The sequence below is a fragment of the Nematostella vectensis genome, chromosome 4 (genome assembly GCF_932526225.1).
Source record: "Nematostella vectensis chromosome 4, jaNemVect1.1, whole genome shotgun sequence".
Lineage (NCBI taxonomy): Eukaryota > Metazoa > Cnidaria > Anthozoa > Actiniaria > Edwardsiidae > Nematostella > Nematostella vectensis.
The window spans coordinates 13444082-13459828 of NC_064037.1; the positions used below are offsets into that span (position 1 = coordinate 13444082).

The following is a 15747-nucleotide window of genomic DNA, read 5'->3' on the forward strand; positions in this document are numbered from 1 at the left end:
CCCATTATCAACCATTGCGTTTTCCCTGTTTGATTGGTGCTCCTTTACCATCTGTTTGTTTCTCGTGGATATGAAATTCGTTTAACGTAACGTCATTCGCACTTCCAAGTGCCATCTCAACTCTCATGGAACAAGTAACATTTTTTTTTTATTTCATATGATCCAATTGTGAACTTTTATTTAAATAGGCCATTGCATGTGTTTTGTGTTCTAGTTTCTTGCACAAGCATTCCCAAACTCCTTTAACGAGTAACAGAGTCAGTCTCAGTTATACATCTCCTTGTCTCGTCTTTTTCGACGTGTGTTGTCACCTATTTCTATCTTCCTTGCTACATTATCGACCTTTGTTTATTTTCGCTCTTGAGTCTTTCCTAACATCTGCCCATTTCCCTTGACGTTTTTCAAGCTTTGAGTATATTGGGACTGTTTCAGTGTCTTAAGGTCTTCGAACATAAAACCTTCACATGTGTAGAGATCCTCGCTTGCTCTTTGGCGAAACATCTACAGAATGAAGACACTTCTTATGTGTGTACTGATCACTCTTTTAACAAACTCGCTTGTAGGTGAGTAATGCAATCACCTATTGTTTATGCCCCTACTCATTCTTAACCGTCTTTCATTTTTTTCATTGTCTGCAAAGGCAATGTAAAACGAGGCTTTCTTTTTTCTGCAGTTTGCAACGCAATTTTTAATGCTTGCAACATCGTTTTTTTCAATTTTCGCAACAGTGTGAGAAAACTATCCAGTGTATCATCTATTTGCAGCCCTATCTTTTAGGTTAGTCGTCGTTGCAGTTGCACGAAAAATGGGCTCGAGAACACGGCCTACATAAGTTGTATAGTCATGAGATAAATGATTCCAAAGATATGGAGAAGGGCCGAGAAGAGCTCTTTAAGCCCCCTCCTCATCCCCTATCACAGATAACCCCCCCCCCCCAAAAACGTTTTTTTTTAACAGCTTAATAGAAATAGAGGTGAACATAACGTAAAATAACAATGCGGGCAGTAGTCATTGAATTACCCTGGTAAAATGTGTACCCTGGTAACCATAGGAACCAAGTTTTGAGAGAAAGGTTTGATGAAAATCATCTATTAATAAGATCAACTATTTATAAGACGTGCTCAACGTAAATCCATGTCATATAAACGTTTTATAACAAGTTTTGAAAAAAACTTGGTGGTGGTTGTGTTTTTTTGTTGTTAATTTTTTACCTTCATATCCAACTGAAATCATTAATACAACTTGAAAAGAAGATTAAATATTGCCAAAAAGCTTTAAATTTTATATTTGCTATCCAGTTTTATTATTAATTAAAATAAATAACTTTTATTAAATCCAAGATGTCGGATCCAAGATGGCGGATGCTGATGTCACATAACTAGTTTAAAATCTCTGGGTTTTTTTTAAACTTACATCTTAATTTGGCAAAATCCTTTTTATATTTTTAAATAGAAAGTAGTAAAAATATTTTTGGAAAAAATATATAAATTATTACTTTAATTAAGAGTCCATTCGCAAACTTATGCCATATTAAAGGTACCATGCCAATCAATGACGTCACAGATATCATATATTGTTGCCATAGAAACAGTGTCACTAATAATATATGCCTACTGCAAGATAATAAGATCATCGACATACAAAAATACATATCTAAAAAAACAGAAATATTACCTGTTTCGGCTCACTGGAGTGACGTCATCGTGACGCCACAAAGACAATTTTTTGAAGAATATCGGTCGTTTTTTTAATAAGAACTGATTATGATAGCTTATTTGGATTTCATAGATGTTCTATTTAAAGGTTTCGAAAGATAGGCTATTTATAACTAAATGTCCTTTAATGACGTCATAATGACGTCATATTCTGTTGCTATGGCAACACAATTTAGAGTTTTGTTCCTCTTCGTAAGATAATGATTTTTTGATCAGAGGAAGCCCCCAAAAAGACCGGTCTGAATAGGGTGTTAACATTAAATGCCTCTTTAACCTTAGATGGAAGACATTTCGAGCCTATCGGTTGCTTCCAAGACAGAAACCAATCGCGAGCGTTACCAGAACTTCTCGCAAACTACCGGCCCTTGATAAAATGGAAAACTCAAGATTTCTCTGAGATCGTCAGCATGTGCGCAGAGAAAGCAAACCAAAACGGTACGTACTGCAACGGGCGCGTTTCCAGGATTGGCCGAGGGTGTGTATGTGTGTGTGTGTGGGGGGGGGGGGGGGGGGGGGGGGGGGGGGGGGGGGGAGGGTGCGCAATCATAAATATCATATGGAGAAATCATAGTATTTGAAGATTCCTTAATAAGAAATAACCCACTTTTTGGCCACCAAGGGGGGTGTACGCACCCTGCGCACCCTCCCCCCCTGGGTACGCGCCTGCTGCAAGCAGGAATTAAAAACAAGACGGACAGACTGGATGATTTAAGGTTCATACTCAAATCATACTAAGTGCTTTCCATACTTCCCCTGCTACGGGCATGTTTTTCTTAATATTGGTTATTCTTTGTGTTTAGATTACCAAGTGTTTGGAATGCAGTTCTTTTTATACCGGGCTGTTTCTTTCCCCCTTGTGTTTCATTCCCAGAAATGAGAGACAACATGGCCGCCACGCATGCGTAATAGTGCACATACAATGTCAAAATGGCTGCCATTTATTATAAAGAAATGTGGGGAGACATCACAAATTATCAAATTTTCTCGTTTCAGAGATTTTAGGCTCACGATGCAGGACTCGAAAAAAAAAACCTTGCCATTCGAATGATACACTTTCCGTTCAAACGATGCCAGAGAAAGCCCTATAATTGTTCCTTGGACAATGCACTTTTGTTCGCTTGAGAGCATACAATCCTCCATACATTCTCTGTAATTTCATTGAAATCGGGCATAAAAGTAGTCGTTTAAAAGGTAGAACTGTTCGCTGCATCACAGGTGCAGGACTCGAAATTGGTAAATCGACTATGTATCCTTCCATCAAATTGGACAATAAAATAGGCAGTAGCGCCTTCCAATCTTGTTCCCGAAGAAATAACATTTGATGTAGTTATGCCTAGTTCAGGAACCATTGTTGTTGTCTTTAAGATACAGACTGAAGCAAGGAAAACGGTGCGCTCCGCAAGAACAATTTCTCTCCGTTCGTCCGTTCTCCATTTTGTTTTTAAACGGCCCCACGGCTTTCTGGGATAGACACAGGGGAACCATAAAGCCTTTCTAAAATACATTTTTTTTTTAAATTTGCGCATATAATGTTTTCCAACCTCAGCAAGACTGCCGCACTTCCATTATCATCGGACGTATCAAATCAGAGATGCCCCTTGCACGTTTAAATACCGCTAATACTACTTTTATTTGGAATTTTAGTCAACCTGATTAAAAACTTCTAGTGTAACAACAAAAGGGAAGCCCCTGTGCTGGCCGGAATCTCGTTTTTATTTGTGATACCGCTGTTATTCCTCGCGGGCCTAGCAAAATATGAGCCCAGAGAAATCGCTGGCTAATGTCCCTTATTTCTGGGAATGAGTTCTTTTTATACCGGGCTGTTTCTTTCCCCCTTGTGTTCAGATTACCAAGTGTTTGGGATGCAGTTCTTTTTATACCGGGCTGTTTCTTCCCCCCCTTGTGTTTAGATTACCAAGTGTTTGGGATGCAGTTCTTTTTATACCGGGCTGTTTCTTTCCCCCTTGTGTTCAGATTACCAAGTGTTTGGGATGCAGTTCTTTTTATACCGGGCTGTTTCTTCCCCCCCCCCCCCCCCCCCCCCTTGTGTTTAGATTACCAAGTGTATGGAATGCAGTTCTTTTTATACCGGGCTGTTTCTTTCCCCCTTGTGTTTAGATTACCAAGTGTTTGTAATGCAGTTCTTTTTATACCGGGCTGTTTCTTTCCCCTTTGTGTTTAGATTACCAAGTGTTTGGGATGCAGTTCTATGGAGAGTGTTGGTCCGGTCCTAGTGGCGGGGTGACGTACGATGAATACGGACCGTCGGATAATTGCGTGCAAAACGCGAGCCGGCCTGTCGGAAAGGATTGGGCTAACTTCGTCTATTATGTACCCCCAAGCTAGTAAGTACAAACTTGACAATAAAAGATAACTATCTATTTTATGATTAAAGAAATAAAGGGAAGGAAAGCGATAGCTTTTTTTAACGGGGTGTCTGAAAGGAAACGGATAAAAGCAAAAATCGAAAATAATAAGGTTAGAAGATAAAATATTTTTAAATAATCACAGTTTAAAAACTAGCGTAGAATCGTAAAACCGCCAAAAATTATGATTATACAGCAATAAAAAGTAAACCCCATGTCTCCCCTATCTCTTTCAGATTCAACGGGAGTGACATAGCAAGATATTTCCCTAAGATGGCTTACTGCCGTGACACCAGCAGTAGTGTCCGTGACGCCCTCGATTTTAGACGATGTGTTCTTTGTTGAAAGTCATGTTGTACGTGTAGATATGAATAAAAGTGATGACGATGTTGTTAATGATGTTGTGCTTTCTTGCATAGTGAAGACACCATAGTCAAATAGAAAGAAATATATGAAAATTTTTCCCCTCCCCCAATCTCCCCCCCCCCCAAAAAAAAATACCCCACAGTGTATTCAAAAATGCAGAAACAGGCCTAATAAAGCTAATACGTTAGTTAATGTTACGCATCTTATAGCTTGATTGATGGAGCGTAATACCCACCCTCGACTACCATGTGTTGTCAATGACAAATTGAATCCCTTTAATTCATTTAGAATTGATATTAAATCTATGCAATATTACCGTATTACAATATATACAACAAAAATAATGTTTCATTTCCAATAAATAATATTTTTTGGTCTCCAATAAACGAAAACATAAAGCTGAACGACCCATCGATCGGAGTTTCAGATTCTCCACAAAGGACGCTTAAAACTACGGAGATGTGTTATTTACATGCTCTTTTCTACTAACAATATTGCAAGCGCTGTAATAATAAAGCGGGTGTGTCCATCCCGCGCAATGAGTGCCTGTATTACACCTCACTTTCGTTCATATATTTCCTAGCAAAACGTACAGTGAATCCTAAACGCAGATTCATCGCTTGTCGTCCATGCCTGCACTGGACTTCTCTCGCAACTCGATCGTATTTTGTACCAATTTCTCCCCTATTTCTTCGTCCTTTTCCATATTTTCCACTTAAAATTCTAAAAATCCTTCTTAGACTTGTTTGTCTCAACTTGTCGCTGACGCCTGCGATTCTGTCCAGTAGCTGACAGTATTCTGCAGCATCCCGGCGAGCATTTCGGTGCGCAGCTGCTGGCGCATGCGCCTGGACAGGACTGCCTTTGCATGGGATTGGCTGTTTGTGGGTAGGCCATTGGTGGAGTGTACTGGAACGTGCTTGCCATCGATTGGTGGTATCCCTGTGGTGCCATGTATCCCATAGAGTATTGTGAGGGGCCCGGGTACTGTTGTTGGTATCCCTGTGGATACATGCCTTGGGCTTGCTGTTGGTATTCCTGGAGGTACTGAGGCTGCGGGGGATGACGATCGCGTTGGCGGTGACGAGGGCGCTTTCTATGTTTCTGGTTCTGGTACTCAGATGAGTCGATGGACGGAGGCGGGTATGAAGACGATCTAGTATAGGAGGGTAGGGATGGAGGGTAGTAGTGTGCCGGATAGGGATAGGGAGATGGATAGGGGTAGGGGTAGGGGTAGGGGTAGGGGTATTGGGATTGGTACGGTTGATAGGAAATAGTAGATTGCGGATTTGGTAGCGATGGCTGAGCTTTTCCAGGTTTCTCTACTGTCTTTTCTGACCCGTCTTTTTTCTTTTTTGATTTTCGGGATTTTTTGCTCGAGTCGCGTTGAACGCCACCGGCGGCCATAGAAGGGTACCCTGAGTATCCCTGAGGGTAACCTTGTTCTTGCTGGTATCCCTGTGAGACGCCTGGTTGACAGCCTGGTATTTCCAAGCCTGGCATACATCCTAAGGAGCTTGGCTGTTGAATACCCTGTTGGAATTGTTGTGGAAGAAGTAGCTGTGAGAGAGTTGGTGAGCATCCTGGAATATTCATTCCTGGCTGGCAGGGGTTGGCTTGGGGTTGACTTGGTGTACAGCCTGGAATATTCATTCCTGGCTGGCAGGGGTTGGCTTGGGGTTGACTTGGTGTACAGCCTGGAATATTCATTCCTGGTTGGCAAGGATTAGATTGCGGTTGACTTGGTGTACAGCCTGGAATATTCATTCCTGGTTGGCAGGGGTTGGCTTGGGGTTGACTTGGTGTACAGCCTGGAATATTCATTCCTGGTTGGCAAGGATTAGATTGCGGTTGACTTGGTGTACAGCCTGGAATATTCATTCCTGGTTGGCAAGGATTAGATTGCGGTTGACTTGGTGTACAGCCTGGAATATTCATTCCTGGTTGGCAGGGGTTGGCTTGGGGTTGACTTGGTGTACAGCCTGGGATATTCATTCCTGGTTGGCAAGGATTAGATTGCGGTTGACTTGGTGTACAGCCTGGAATATTCATTCCTGGTCTGCAAGGGTTGGCTTGGGGTTGACTTGGTGTACAGCCTGGAATATTCATTCCTGGCTGGCAGGGGTTGGCTTGGGGTTGACTTGGTGTACAGCCTGGAATATTCATTCCTGGCTGGCAGGGATTGGCTTGGGGTTGACTTGGTGTACATCCTGGAATATTCATTCCTGGTTGGCAAGGGTTGGCTTGTTGTTGATTTGGTGTACAGCCTGGGATATTCATTCCTGGTCTGCAAGGGTTGGCTTGTTGTTGACTTGGTGTACAGCCTGGGATATTCATTCCTGGTCTGCAAGGGTTGGCTTGTTGTTGACTTGGTGTACAGCCTGGAATATTCATCCCTGGTTGACAAGGGTTGTTGCCTTGCATTTGCTAAGATTGAGCATGAAATGTGAAATACTCAAAAACGTGAAATCTTCTAGCAATAATGTAAGGAATGGGATACTACAATAGCTAACGTCAATAATGAAAAAGTCCTTAGCCCGCACCTGTGGTAGGGATGCGACCATCATGTTGCTGAATGGGGATGTCTGTGGAGTGTTGATTGGGTATGATCCCACCTGGGGCTGCTGATAGTTACGGCTGTTGGGATCACAGCATGATGGACTACAGCTGACAGGCTGGCATTGCTGCTGTGCACAGTATCCGGGACATTGAACTGCAGTAGGTTGCTCTGGTGACACGAGAGAAAGAATCATGTCAATTTCTCCCAAAGCATTGTATATAAACCACATTTAAGTTTGTAATCTTTGTTATTTTCTCCCATCTAAAGTTGCCTTTGTTTGTACCCTGACCTTAACCCTTTTATTTGTCGTGCCTTTAGAAAGGTAAAGTTTACCTTTCTAAGTTAAGTTTATCCTAATCTTTATCTTACTCTTCATCTTTACACTACCTTTCATATTCGTACCTTTGTCCTTACCTTTCATCTTTACCTCTTTCTTAACTCTTAATCTTTTCCTCTTTTCTTTACTTTTCATCTTTACCTTTGACTTTACCTATCATCTTTACCTTTGCCTTTACCTTTGATCTTTACTTTTCATCTTTACCACTGCCTTTTTTTTATCTTTACCTCTTCCAATCTCCTAACCTTTAATATTTCGTCTCCCCTCTTTTCTTCTCAACTTGATCAAAACCTTGTATTTCGCCTATCTTCAAAATAAACATCACAATCTCTTACCAATAACAAGAGTGATGTTGAGTATCTCGATCTGCTCGCCATAGAGCATGCCTTTGATAGCGCTTCGTTTGACTGAATCCGCCGTACTGTTTGATGTTGCGTTTGCAGATGCTGGCACATTTCCCTGAATCGCGTTACGAAGGTTGGCGAGTGGGTCGGCGGGCGAGTCATCATCAGGTGTGAAGGTTACCAGGAACTTGGCGATGATTCTATCTAGGTCATCCTTGCTGAAAATACGACAGGGACCACCCTTGTATTAGACTAGACTAGGGGGTTTACCCTTGGGCTGCCTTTTTTTTTATTGTTTTCATTCTGTTCACTCCAATATCGTTACAAAGGTAATAATAAGGAAAGTTTTTGGGTCAACCCCCCCTCCCCCCTTGACAAAATGCCAGATTCGCCTCTGTCGGTGGCACTCGCCGGCTGGCCATATTGTTTTCTTCTTGTCAAAATTTTCTCTAACAATCTTGTCAGGATAATAAAACTTTGACTCAATGTTCTCGTTGTCGCCCATTATCAAATTCTAAGACCTGTTTGTTTGGTTCTGGTCGATTTTGGTTTTTGGATCGATTTTGTTTTCGCAAACTCACTCGGCTATGTAAACAAAGCCTGCTGCGAAAAAATATCCAAAACTACCCACGGGCAATATCGTAGGATTTCAGCGCGCTCAACAGCCAATCAGAGCGCGCGTACAATCGTAGCCATAGAATAATACTCTTTCTTTGCAGGGTCTGGTATACAGTCATAAAGAAAGAATCATTTGGTTGCAGGTGGACAAAGGAAACTCATTAAACTATACATTAGGGGTGGATACAGGGGGGGCGGCGGATTGGGTGGATATCCACTCCCCCCCCCCCCCCCCCCCCTTATTGAATAAAAAAAAATTGAAAAGTCACTTTATTTGGAGAAAATAAATGTTTGAGGGACGGGATGTACTGTCGATACGCCTTCGCCTGCCTGCTTGACTTTGCTGACGCGACAAATCCATTTTAGCGTGGAGTATTATTGTTAGATCTATGCTACCTACCAAGAACCACAACTGGATCAGTTATAAGCCGTCTATCCGGCCATTATCCACACCAACCCCCACCCCCATTTTAGGGAATCAATTGTATTTCTCTGTTGATATTTCAGACTTACCTAAAGGACTCGAATTTCAAGTTCTCAAACCAGTCAGAGTCCTCGTAAGCCTTATTGATCTGTAGAAAATAAGCCAATTCTATAATTCAGCTAGATGCTCATCCACACGTGGTCGACATAAAGCCATTCGAAGGGGACTCAGGCAGCCGCCATACAACTCATGTCTGACCACGGATCACAGATCGAAATTGTTGGTTTTGTGGAGGGAGGAAAACCGGAGATCCCTCGGGGCGAATGCGAGACCAACTAACTCAACTCACGTCGGAACAGGGAATCGAACCCAGAACCCAGTGGTGAGAGGCATGAGCACTACAGAGCGACCGGGAAACCTGTGGTGAGAGGCACAGGCGCTACAGAGCGACCGGGAAACCTGTGGTGAGAGGCACAGGCGCTACAGAGCGACCGGGAAACCTGTGGTGAGAGGCACAGGCACTACAGAGCGACGCTGTGCCAACTGCGTCACCTTAGACTCCCCTATCAATGCTTCAATTTTTTAATGGCACTTTACACATTACTCCTCCTTATTCATCTTATCCAAGCTCTACTTACCGCATCTCGAATGTGCTTGACTAGAGCTTGGTAGCGAAGTGCAGTATTGTCAGCAAGATGATCTGTCCACCTCTTGGTCAAGTACCGAATTATCACCTCGTAAGTGGTCAAATCTGCATTCAGCAATTTACCGTGAGGACATTATGAAGCCCCTTATGTTGTTCGGCTTTTCCCTTAATCCTAGCTTCTTATAAAAGGGGACATTTATCCATTAATAAACTATAGGTCGGCGTTTTCCCTGATAAGCACCTACCCCCCTTATAAATTGTATAGCTTATCCCTAAGTCGCCTAAATGAAATCCAGCCCTTTGCTACACGATAAATACGGCCAGATAAAGCTCTCGCCAATCACAACGCATTTCGGTCCTTCAGAGTTCTTTTGTTGCAGGTCCCACCCCACTATACATGGTACAGCTTACCCCTAAGTCGCCTCTTGCAGATGAACCCCACCCCTTTGCTACACGGTACATATCGCCAGTTAAAGCTCTCGCCAACCACAACGCATTTCGGTCCTTCAACGTTCATCTGCTGCATGTCCCAGTTGTTGAAATTTGGTGACATTCCGTCGACCCACATGAAGGTGCCTGGTTGGTTAATATCGCTCATACCGACCCACGTGTAGTTGCGCTTGTTTTCAGTCTGAGATTTTAATTAGGCAAATCTGCTATAAGTAATAGGTGGTGTAATTAGTTGATAACAGGCACGAATCACTAAACTCTAGGATCAAGCTATTTTGATTTTAAATCACACTTACTTAATCAATTTTCACTTTTTAGTAGTCAAACATTAGTCAAGAGAGCGAATAATGCGAATGTGGTCACCATCTGGCTTAAACTATTCCGATAACCAGATTTTTCTATTCATTCTTGGAGCAAGAAAATGCTAAAGCACTTATCTAAATTAATGTGATTAGATAAAATAAGACGTTATTCAATAGCGGACTGACTGGAATTGAAAAAAAGAGACTTTAGATGATAAGTAATAAAAGATAAGATAAGATAAAAGACGAGAATTGATTTGACGTTGGGGCAAGCTGGGACCCCTAGTCAACCCTACCCACCAGCATTGACTTGACCATAGCTTCTTCTATAGAATTCTCGATGGTCACCAAGGAAGCAAACTGCTCAGTGCACCGCTGTACCGCGCTCTCCCATGCTCGCGGACCCGGGAAGAACTTGTAGCATTTATAATTGTTAAATTTGTAGCCATCGCTACATTTAGCTAAAGGAATCGGGACTAGTTAGAACATGATGTTAACAGCGATATAATTAGCCACTAGCTACTATTGTATGAAACATAAGGATTTGATTATACTTACAAGGTCCGCGCTTTCCAATGCCACTACCTTTAAACAAGAAAAATGGGTTTTTCACCAGAAATATTACACAGGAAACCCAACATACAGTAAGTGTATCACATACAACAAACGATGTCAAACCATGAGAAAATTGAACTGCTACACACAACACAGTTTACCTAACTCGAAGGAGGCAAGTGCACCACAAACAACACAGGATGCCCAAAACACAGGAGGCTTGTGAAAACAAACTAAACTACATGCAACAGAGGATGACCAACAAACAGGAAAGTATACTACATACAACACAGGATACCCAACCCACCAGATACAATTGCACCATATAGCACACAGGATACCCAACCAATGGGAGGCAAGCGCACCACATACCAAACAGGATACCCAACAAAGAAGAAAGTGCTCCACAAACAACACAGGATACCCAACTTACAGGAGGCAAGTGCAACGCAAACACAGGATACCCAGGCATCAAGAAGTTTGCCACATACAACACAGGATACCCAGGCATCAAGAAGTTTGCCACATACAACACAGGATACCCAGGCATCAAGAAGTGGGCCACATACAACACAGGATACCCAGGCATCAAGAAAGTGGGCCACATACAACACAGGATACCCAGGCATCAAGAAGTGGGCCACATACAACACAGGATACCCAGGCATCAAGAAAGTGGGCCACATACAACACAGGATACCCAGGCATCAAGAAGTGGGCCACATACAACACAGGATACCCAGGCATCAAGAAAGTGGGCCACATACAACACAGGATACCCAGGCACCAAGAAAGTGGGCCACATACAACACAGGATACCCAGGCACCAAGAAAGTGGGCCACATACAACACAGGATACCCAGGCATCAATAAAGTGGGCCACATACAACACAGGATACCCAGGCATCAATAAAGTGGGCCACATACAACACAGGATACCCAGGCATCAATAAAGTGGGCCACATACAACACAGGATACCAAGGCATCAAGAAAGTGGGCCACATACAACAAAGGATGTACAACAAGAGGCACGTGCACCGCTTACACCACAGGATACCCAACTCACCTGTCACTGGAAGTACGTTAGAGGCGATATCCCCGGTATTGCTTGGAGGGTCAAAGTAAGCAACAATGTAGGTCTTTCCACTGGCACTACTCGCTTTCCCGACACCCACCTCTTGACTATTCATCCAGATAAGCTGCATAAAGAAACTTGTCTTCGCTTTACGCACGGGATTATTGTAGTTATAGAACCTGTATACGGGATGTCAACCAAACAAAAACAGTCGATAATGGCAATACCTATGTATTTTAGTACAACCTACCGGCGCACTAATGCTTCTTTTATAACAGCTCTCTAGTTTATCGTCTTGCTCGTATGCTTTTCTTATGTCCACTCCGCACGCTAGCGTACCCACCCGACCCCCTGTAAGTACCCCTCCCACTCCACCCTCCATGTACCTACCTTATCTGGTTATACCAAGACCGCACGCTAGCGTACCCACCCGACCCCCTGTAAGTACCCCCCCACTCCACCCTCCATGTACCTACCTTATCTGGTTATACCAAGACCGCACGCTAGCGTTCCCAACACTACCCCCTGTAAGTACCCCTCCCACTCCTCCCTCCGTGTACCTACCTTATCTGGTTATACCAAGACCGCACGCTAGCGTTCCCAACACTACCCCCTGTAAGTACCCTCCCACTCCTCCCTCCGTGTACCTACCTTATCTGGTTATACCAAGACCGCACGCTAGCGTTCCCAACACTACCCCCTGTAAGTACCCTCCCACTCCACCCTCCGTGTACCTACCTTATCTGGTTATACTAAGACCGCACGCTAGCGTTCCCAACACTACCCCCTGTAAGTACCCTCCCACTCCTCCCTCCGTGTACCTACCTTATCTGGTTATACCAAGACCGCACGCTAGCGTTCCCAACATTACCCCCTGTAAGTACCATCCCACTCCTCCCTCCGTGTACCTACCTTATCTGGTTATACCAAGACCGCACGCTAGCGTTCCCAACACTACCCCCTGTAAGTACCCTCCCACTCCTCCCTCCGTGTACCTACCTTATCTGGTTATACCAAGACCGCACGCTAGCGTTCCCAACACTACCCCCTGTAAGTACCCTCCCACTCCTCCCTCCGTGTACCTACCTTATCTGGTTATACCAAGACCGCACGCTAGCGTTCCCAACACTACCCCCTGTAAGTACCCTCCCACTCCACCCTCTGTGTACCTACCTTATCTGGTTATACCAAGACCGCACGCTAGCTTTCCAAACACTACCCCCTGTAAATACCCTCCCACCCCCCCCCCCCCCCCCCTCTCCGTGTACCTACCTTATCTGGTTATACCAAGACCGCACGCTAGCGTTCCCAACACTACCCCCTGTAAGTACCCTCCCACTCCTCCCTCCGTGTACCTACCTTATCTGGTTATACCAAGACCGCACGCTAGCGTTCCCAACACTACCCCCTGTAAGTACCCTCCCACTCCTCCCTCCGTGTACCTACCTTATCTGGTTATACCAAGACCGCACGCTAGCGTTCACTACGTCTGCCGGAGTATCGGAGACGAAGAGAGCTTGTCCATATTTGGTATCGACGTTTAAGGAGGATTGGTCCTTATTGGCAAGTTTGACGGCCCACAGCTCCGCCTTGTTGGTCATGTCATAGTTGATGCGAAGAGGAGGTGACGCGTGCAGCATACGGTATTTGTTCATCGTGTCGACCATTCCCTTCAGAAACACCTCCACATCTCCTAGCAGTCCATAAATAAAAACAAGGGTCTTATCGAATCTTCTCTATCATCTTGAATGGCAAACCCATCCCAATCCCCCTACCATGATATCCTTTGCTTACCTCCCCCTAGTATGCCGTGCTTACAACCTCCCATAGTATCATGAGTTTACCCCCCTCCCCCTGGCACCTTGTGCTTACCTCCCCCTGATGGTGGCTGTGTGGGTGCCGGGGCTGGGGCGGGGGCTATTGTCGTAGAGGCACCCGGTAACGGACTCTTCGTAGGTAACTGGGCTGTTGCCATAGCAACAAGCCCCAGAAGTATCGTCAGTCTGGTTGCCATGGTTCTTCACCGTGTGCTCCTTAAAGTTATAGATGCCAATTCATTTGAATTCCGGGAGAAACAAATATTTGTTATTGCAGATTTGGGATCTAAGGCCACGGTCAATATTTTTAAGGCCGCCACTTCGCAAAAATAACATATAAGATCGTACACAAGCATGTTTCTTTGAATTGAAGTTTATAACACGTGTTTCCGTGACCTTGGCCACGGAAATGCTGACCAATCCGTGAACAAAAGATTTAAATCATGAAAACACGAAGCTTCATATCAGCTGATTCTGAGGCAAATAGTTGTATAATTACTTATATAAATAACTGTATAATTATTTTGTAATAAAATACATGTTAAGTATATATACTACACGAGAAAGGGAACGGTATCTGGTATCCGGGTCAGATCGCAAGCAAGATTCCAGCTGGCCTTACGAGAGCCAATCAGATTGGCCTTACGAGCGCCAATCAGAGCGAGCGTGGCCTTACGAGAGCCAATCAGAGCGAGCGATTTGATGGATACTGGTACCTGAAAAAGATGGACTTTCTCGCTTACAATTACAGCGTTCTTTTCCATTTTTCTGAATCTAGCGATATTCTTTTTTACTATAACTAGGAATATTAAGGCTTACATTTCTATATACCATGTAAAAGATGCCATCTTACTACCCGAAAAATATACAATAATGATACCATAAGAATATTCTATACTATTATATAATATGAATGGAAAAAACACGGGGAGGATTTGCAATATATTTCTCATTCTGTTCTCCAAAACAAGCGTGTTGTTTGTTAGCAAAGAAAGGAAAAACATGAATAAAATAAAATAAAATCAGAACACATCAAAATGTTCGACACAACCCAATAAGTCATAAAATGTCAGTTGTTCAGTTGACCGTTCTAATTCTTAAGTGTTCCTAACTACAAGCGTAACGAACCGAGGAAAAAAACACATATTTGTTTTTCTATAAAACAAACCAGCCATTATTTTTTGTATAAAAAAATCCAATAGAGGACAAACACTCACCTTTCGAAAGCACACAAGCCTTCTCTCCCCAGCAAATCAACAAATCTGTTTACTTAATGATCGCCAAAACAGAACCAGGCGTTGAATAATTAATAGGCTGTTAGTCAGATGTCACAAATAGGACCACCACCATGCCATCGCAGCAAAGTGATTGGTCCATGGATGACACTGATGAATTATTCACGTTCATCTAGGGTAGAGAAAAACTATCTTCAGACAAAATACTTACAAGAATACACTTACGGGTGGCACAAAGAAAAAAATTACAGTTTGTTTTGTTATAAAGAGCTTCAAAACGCAGTGTTAAAGGGGGTATGCTATTTCCTGACTTGCGTTTCACCCGGTAGAATGGTTGTACGATGCAGTCATCCATGGGCTACCTGCCCCACGAACTCGATGACTCAAGTTTTAGAGCTGTTTTTGCAAGTACCCGCATAATTTCCAATGCGATCTATCGAATTGGAGATTATCATTAAATGCACTATTAGACCTTCAAAATACCAGATCAAAAGAATAAAGAGCGGTCTGGAGGGGACTACCTGTCATCCCGGGATCTCATTGTTTATCAAACCAAGCAGAGAGAGGGGGGGAGGGGGTGTAAAAGGTGCCTTGTCCTCCCCCTCTGTCTGGGTTAAAAAAAAACAGGGCTAGCCGATATAAACGATCCTTTGTCTGTTTGTTCGCGGTTCTCCTTTTACGACCGTAATTTTTATCATTACATTGCATTGTAATGATAAAAGAGACATATAGCTCATATACCAATATTCATATCTTTTATAACGCCCGCCGTAATCAACCAAACGTTTTTTTTATCAAAATTCGCTAATCACTAATCGCTAATCAAAAAGTCGCTAATCAATCGAACGCCGGATTAAATTTCGAGTTTGTTCGGGATTCGTTTGAGTCTGTTCGGGATTCGTTCGAGTCTGTTCGGGATTCGTTCGAGTTTCTTCG

General features: G+C 43.4%; 2 protein-coding genes across 3 annotated transcripts; one reads left to right on the forward strand and one right to left on the reverse strand.

The window, feature by feature from the left end:
• The first annotated feature begins 427 nt into the window (after positions 1–427).
• On the forward strand, positions 428–4477 carry LOC116617528. Its single transcript, XM_048727083.1, has 4 exons — positions 428–563; positions 1995–2150; positions 3898–4060; positions 4318–4477. Coding segments are annotated over exons 1-4 (375 nt in total). The 5' UTR covers positions 428–508; the 3' UTR covers positions 4319–4477.
• A 228-nt stretch (positions 4478–4705) lies between these two features.
• On the reverse strand, positions 4706–14948 carry LOC5511036. Of its 2 annotated transcripts, XM_048726780.1 has the most exons (13): positions 14794–14948; positions 13632–13792; positions 13206–13452; positions 11751–11938; positions 10687–10713; positions 10429–10589; positions 9788–10007; positions 9369–9481; positions 8820–8878; positions 7680–7906; positions 6991–7175; positions 6316–6874; positions 4706–6258 (listed from the first exon to the last, which is right to left on the reverse strand). In XM_048726780.1, exons 2-13 carry the CDS (start codon positions 13771–13773, stop codon positions 5171–5173), a joined length of 3216 nt encoding a protein of 1071 aa, XP_048582737.1. In that variant the 5' UTR covers positions 13774–13792; positions 14794–14948; the 3' UTR covers positions 4706–5170. The 2 variants fall into 2 exon arrangements, with proteins under 2 accessions (XP_048582737.1, XP_001631455.3); XM_001631405.3 differs by having other exon boundaries at positions 4706–6874.
• Between the last annotated feature and the right edge of the window lie 799 nt (positions 14949–15747).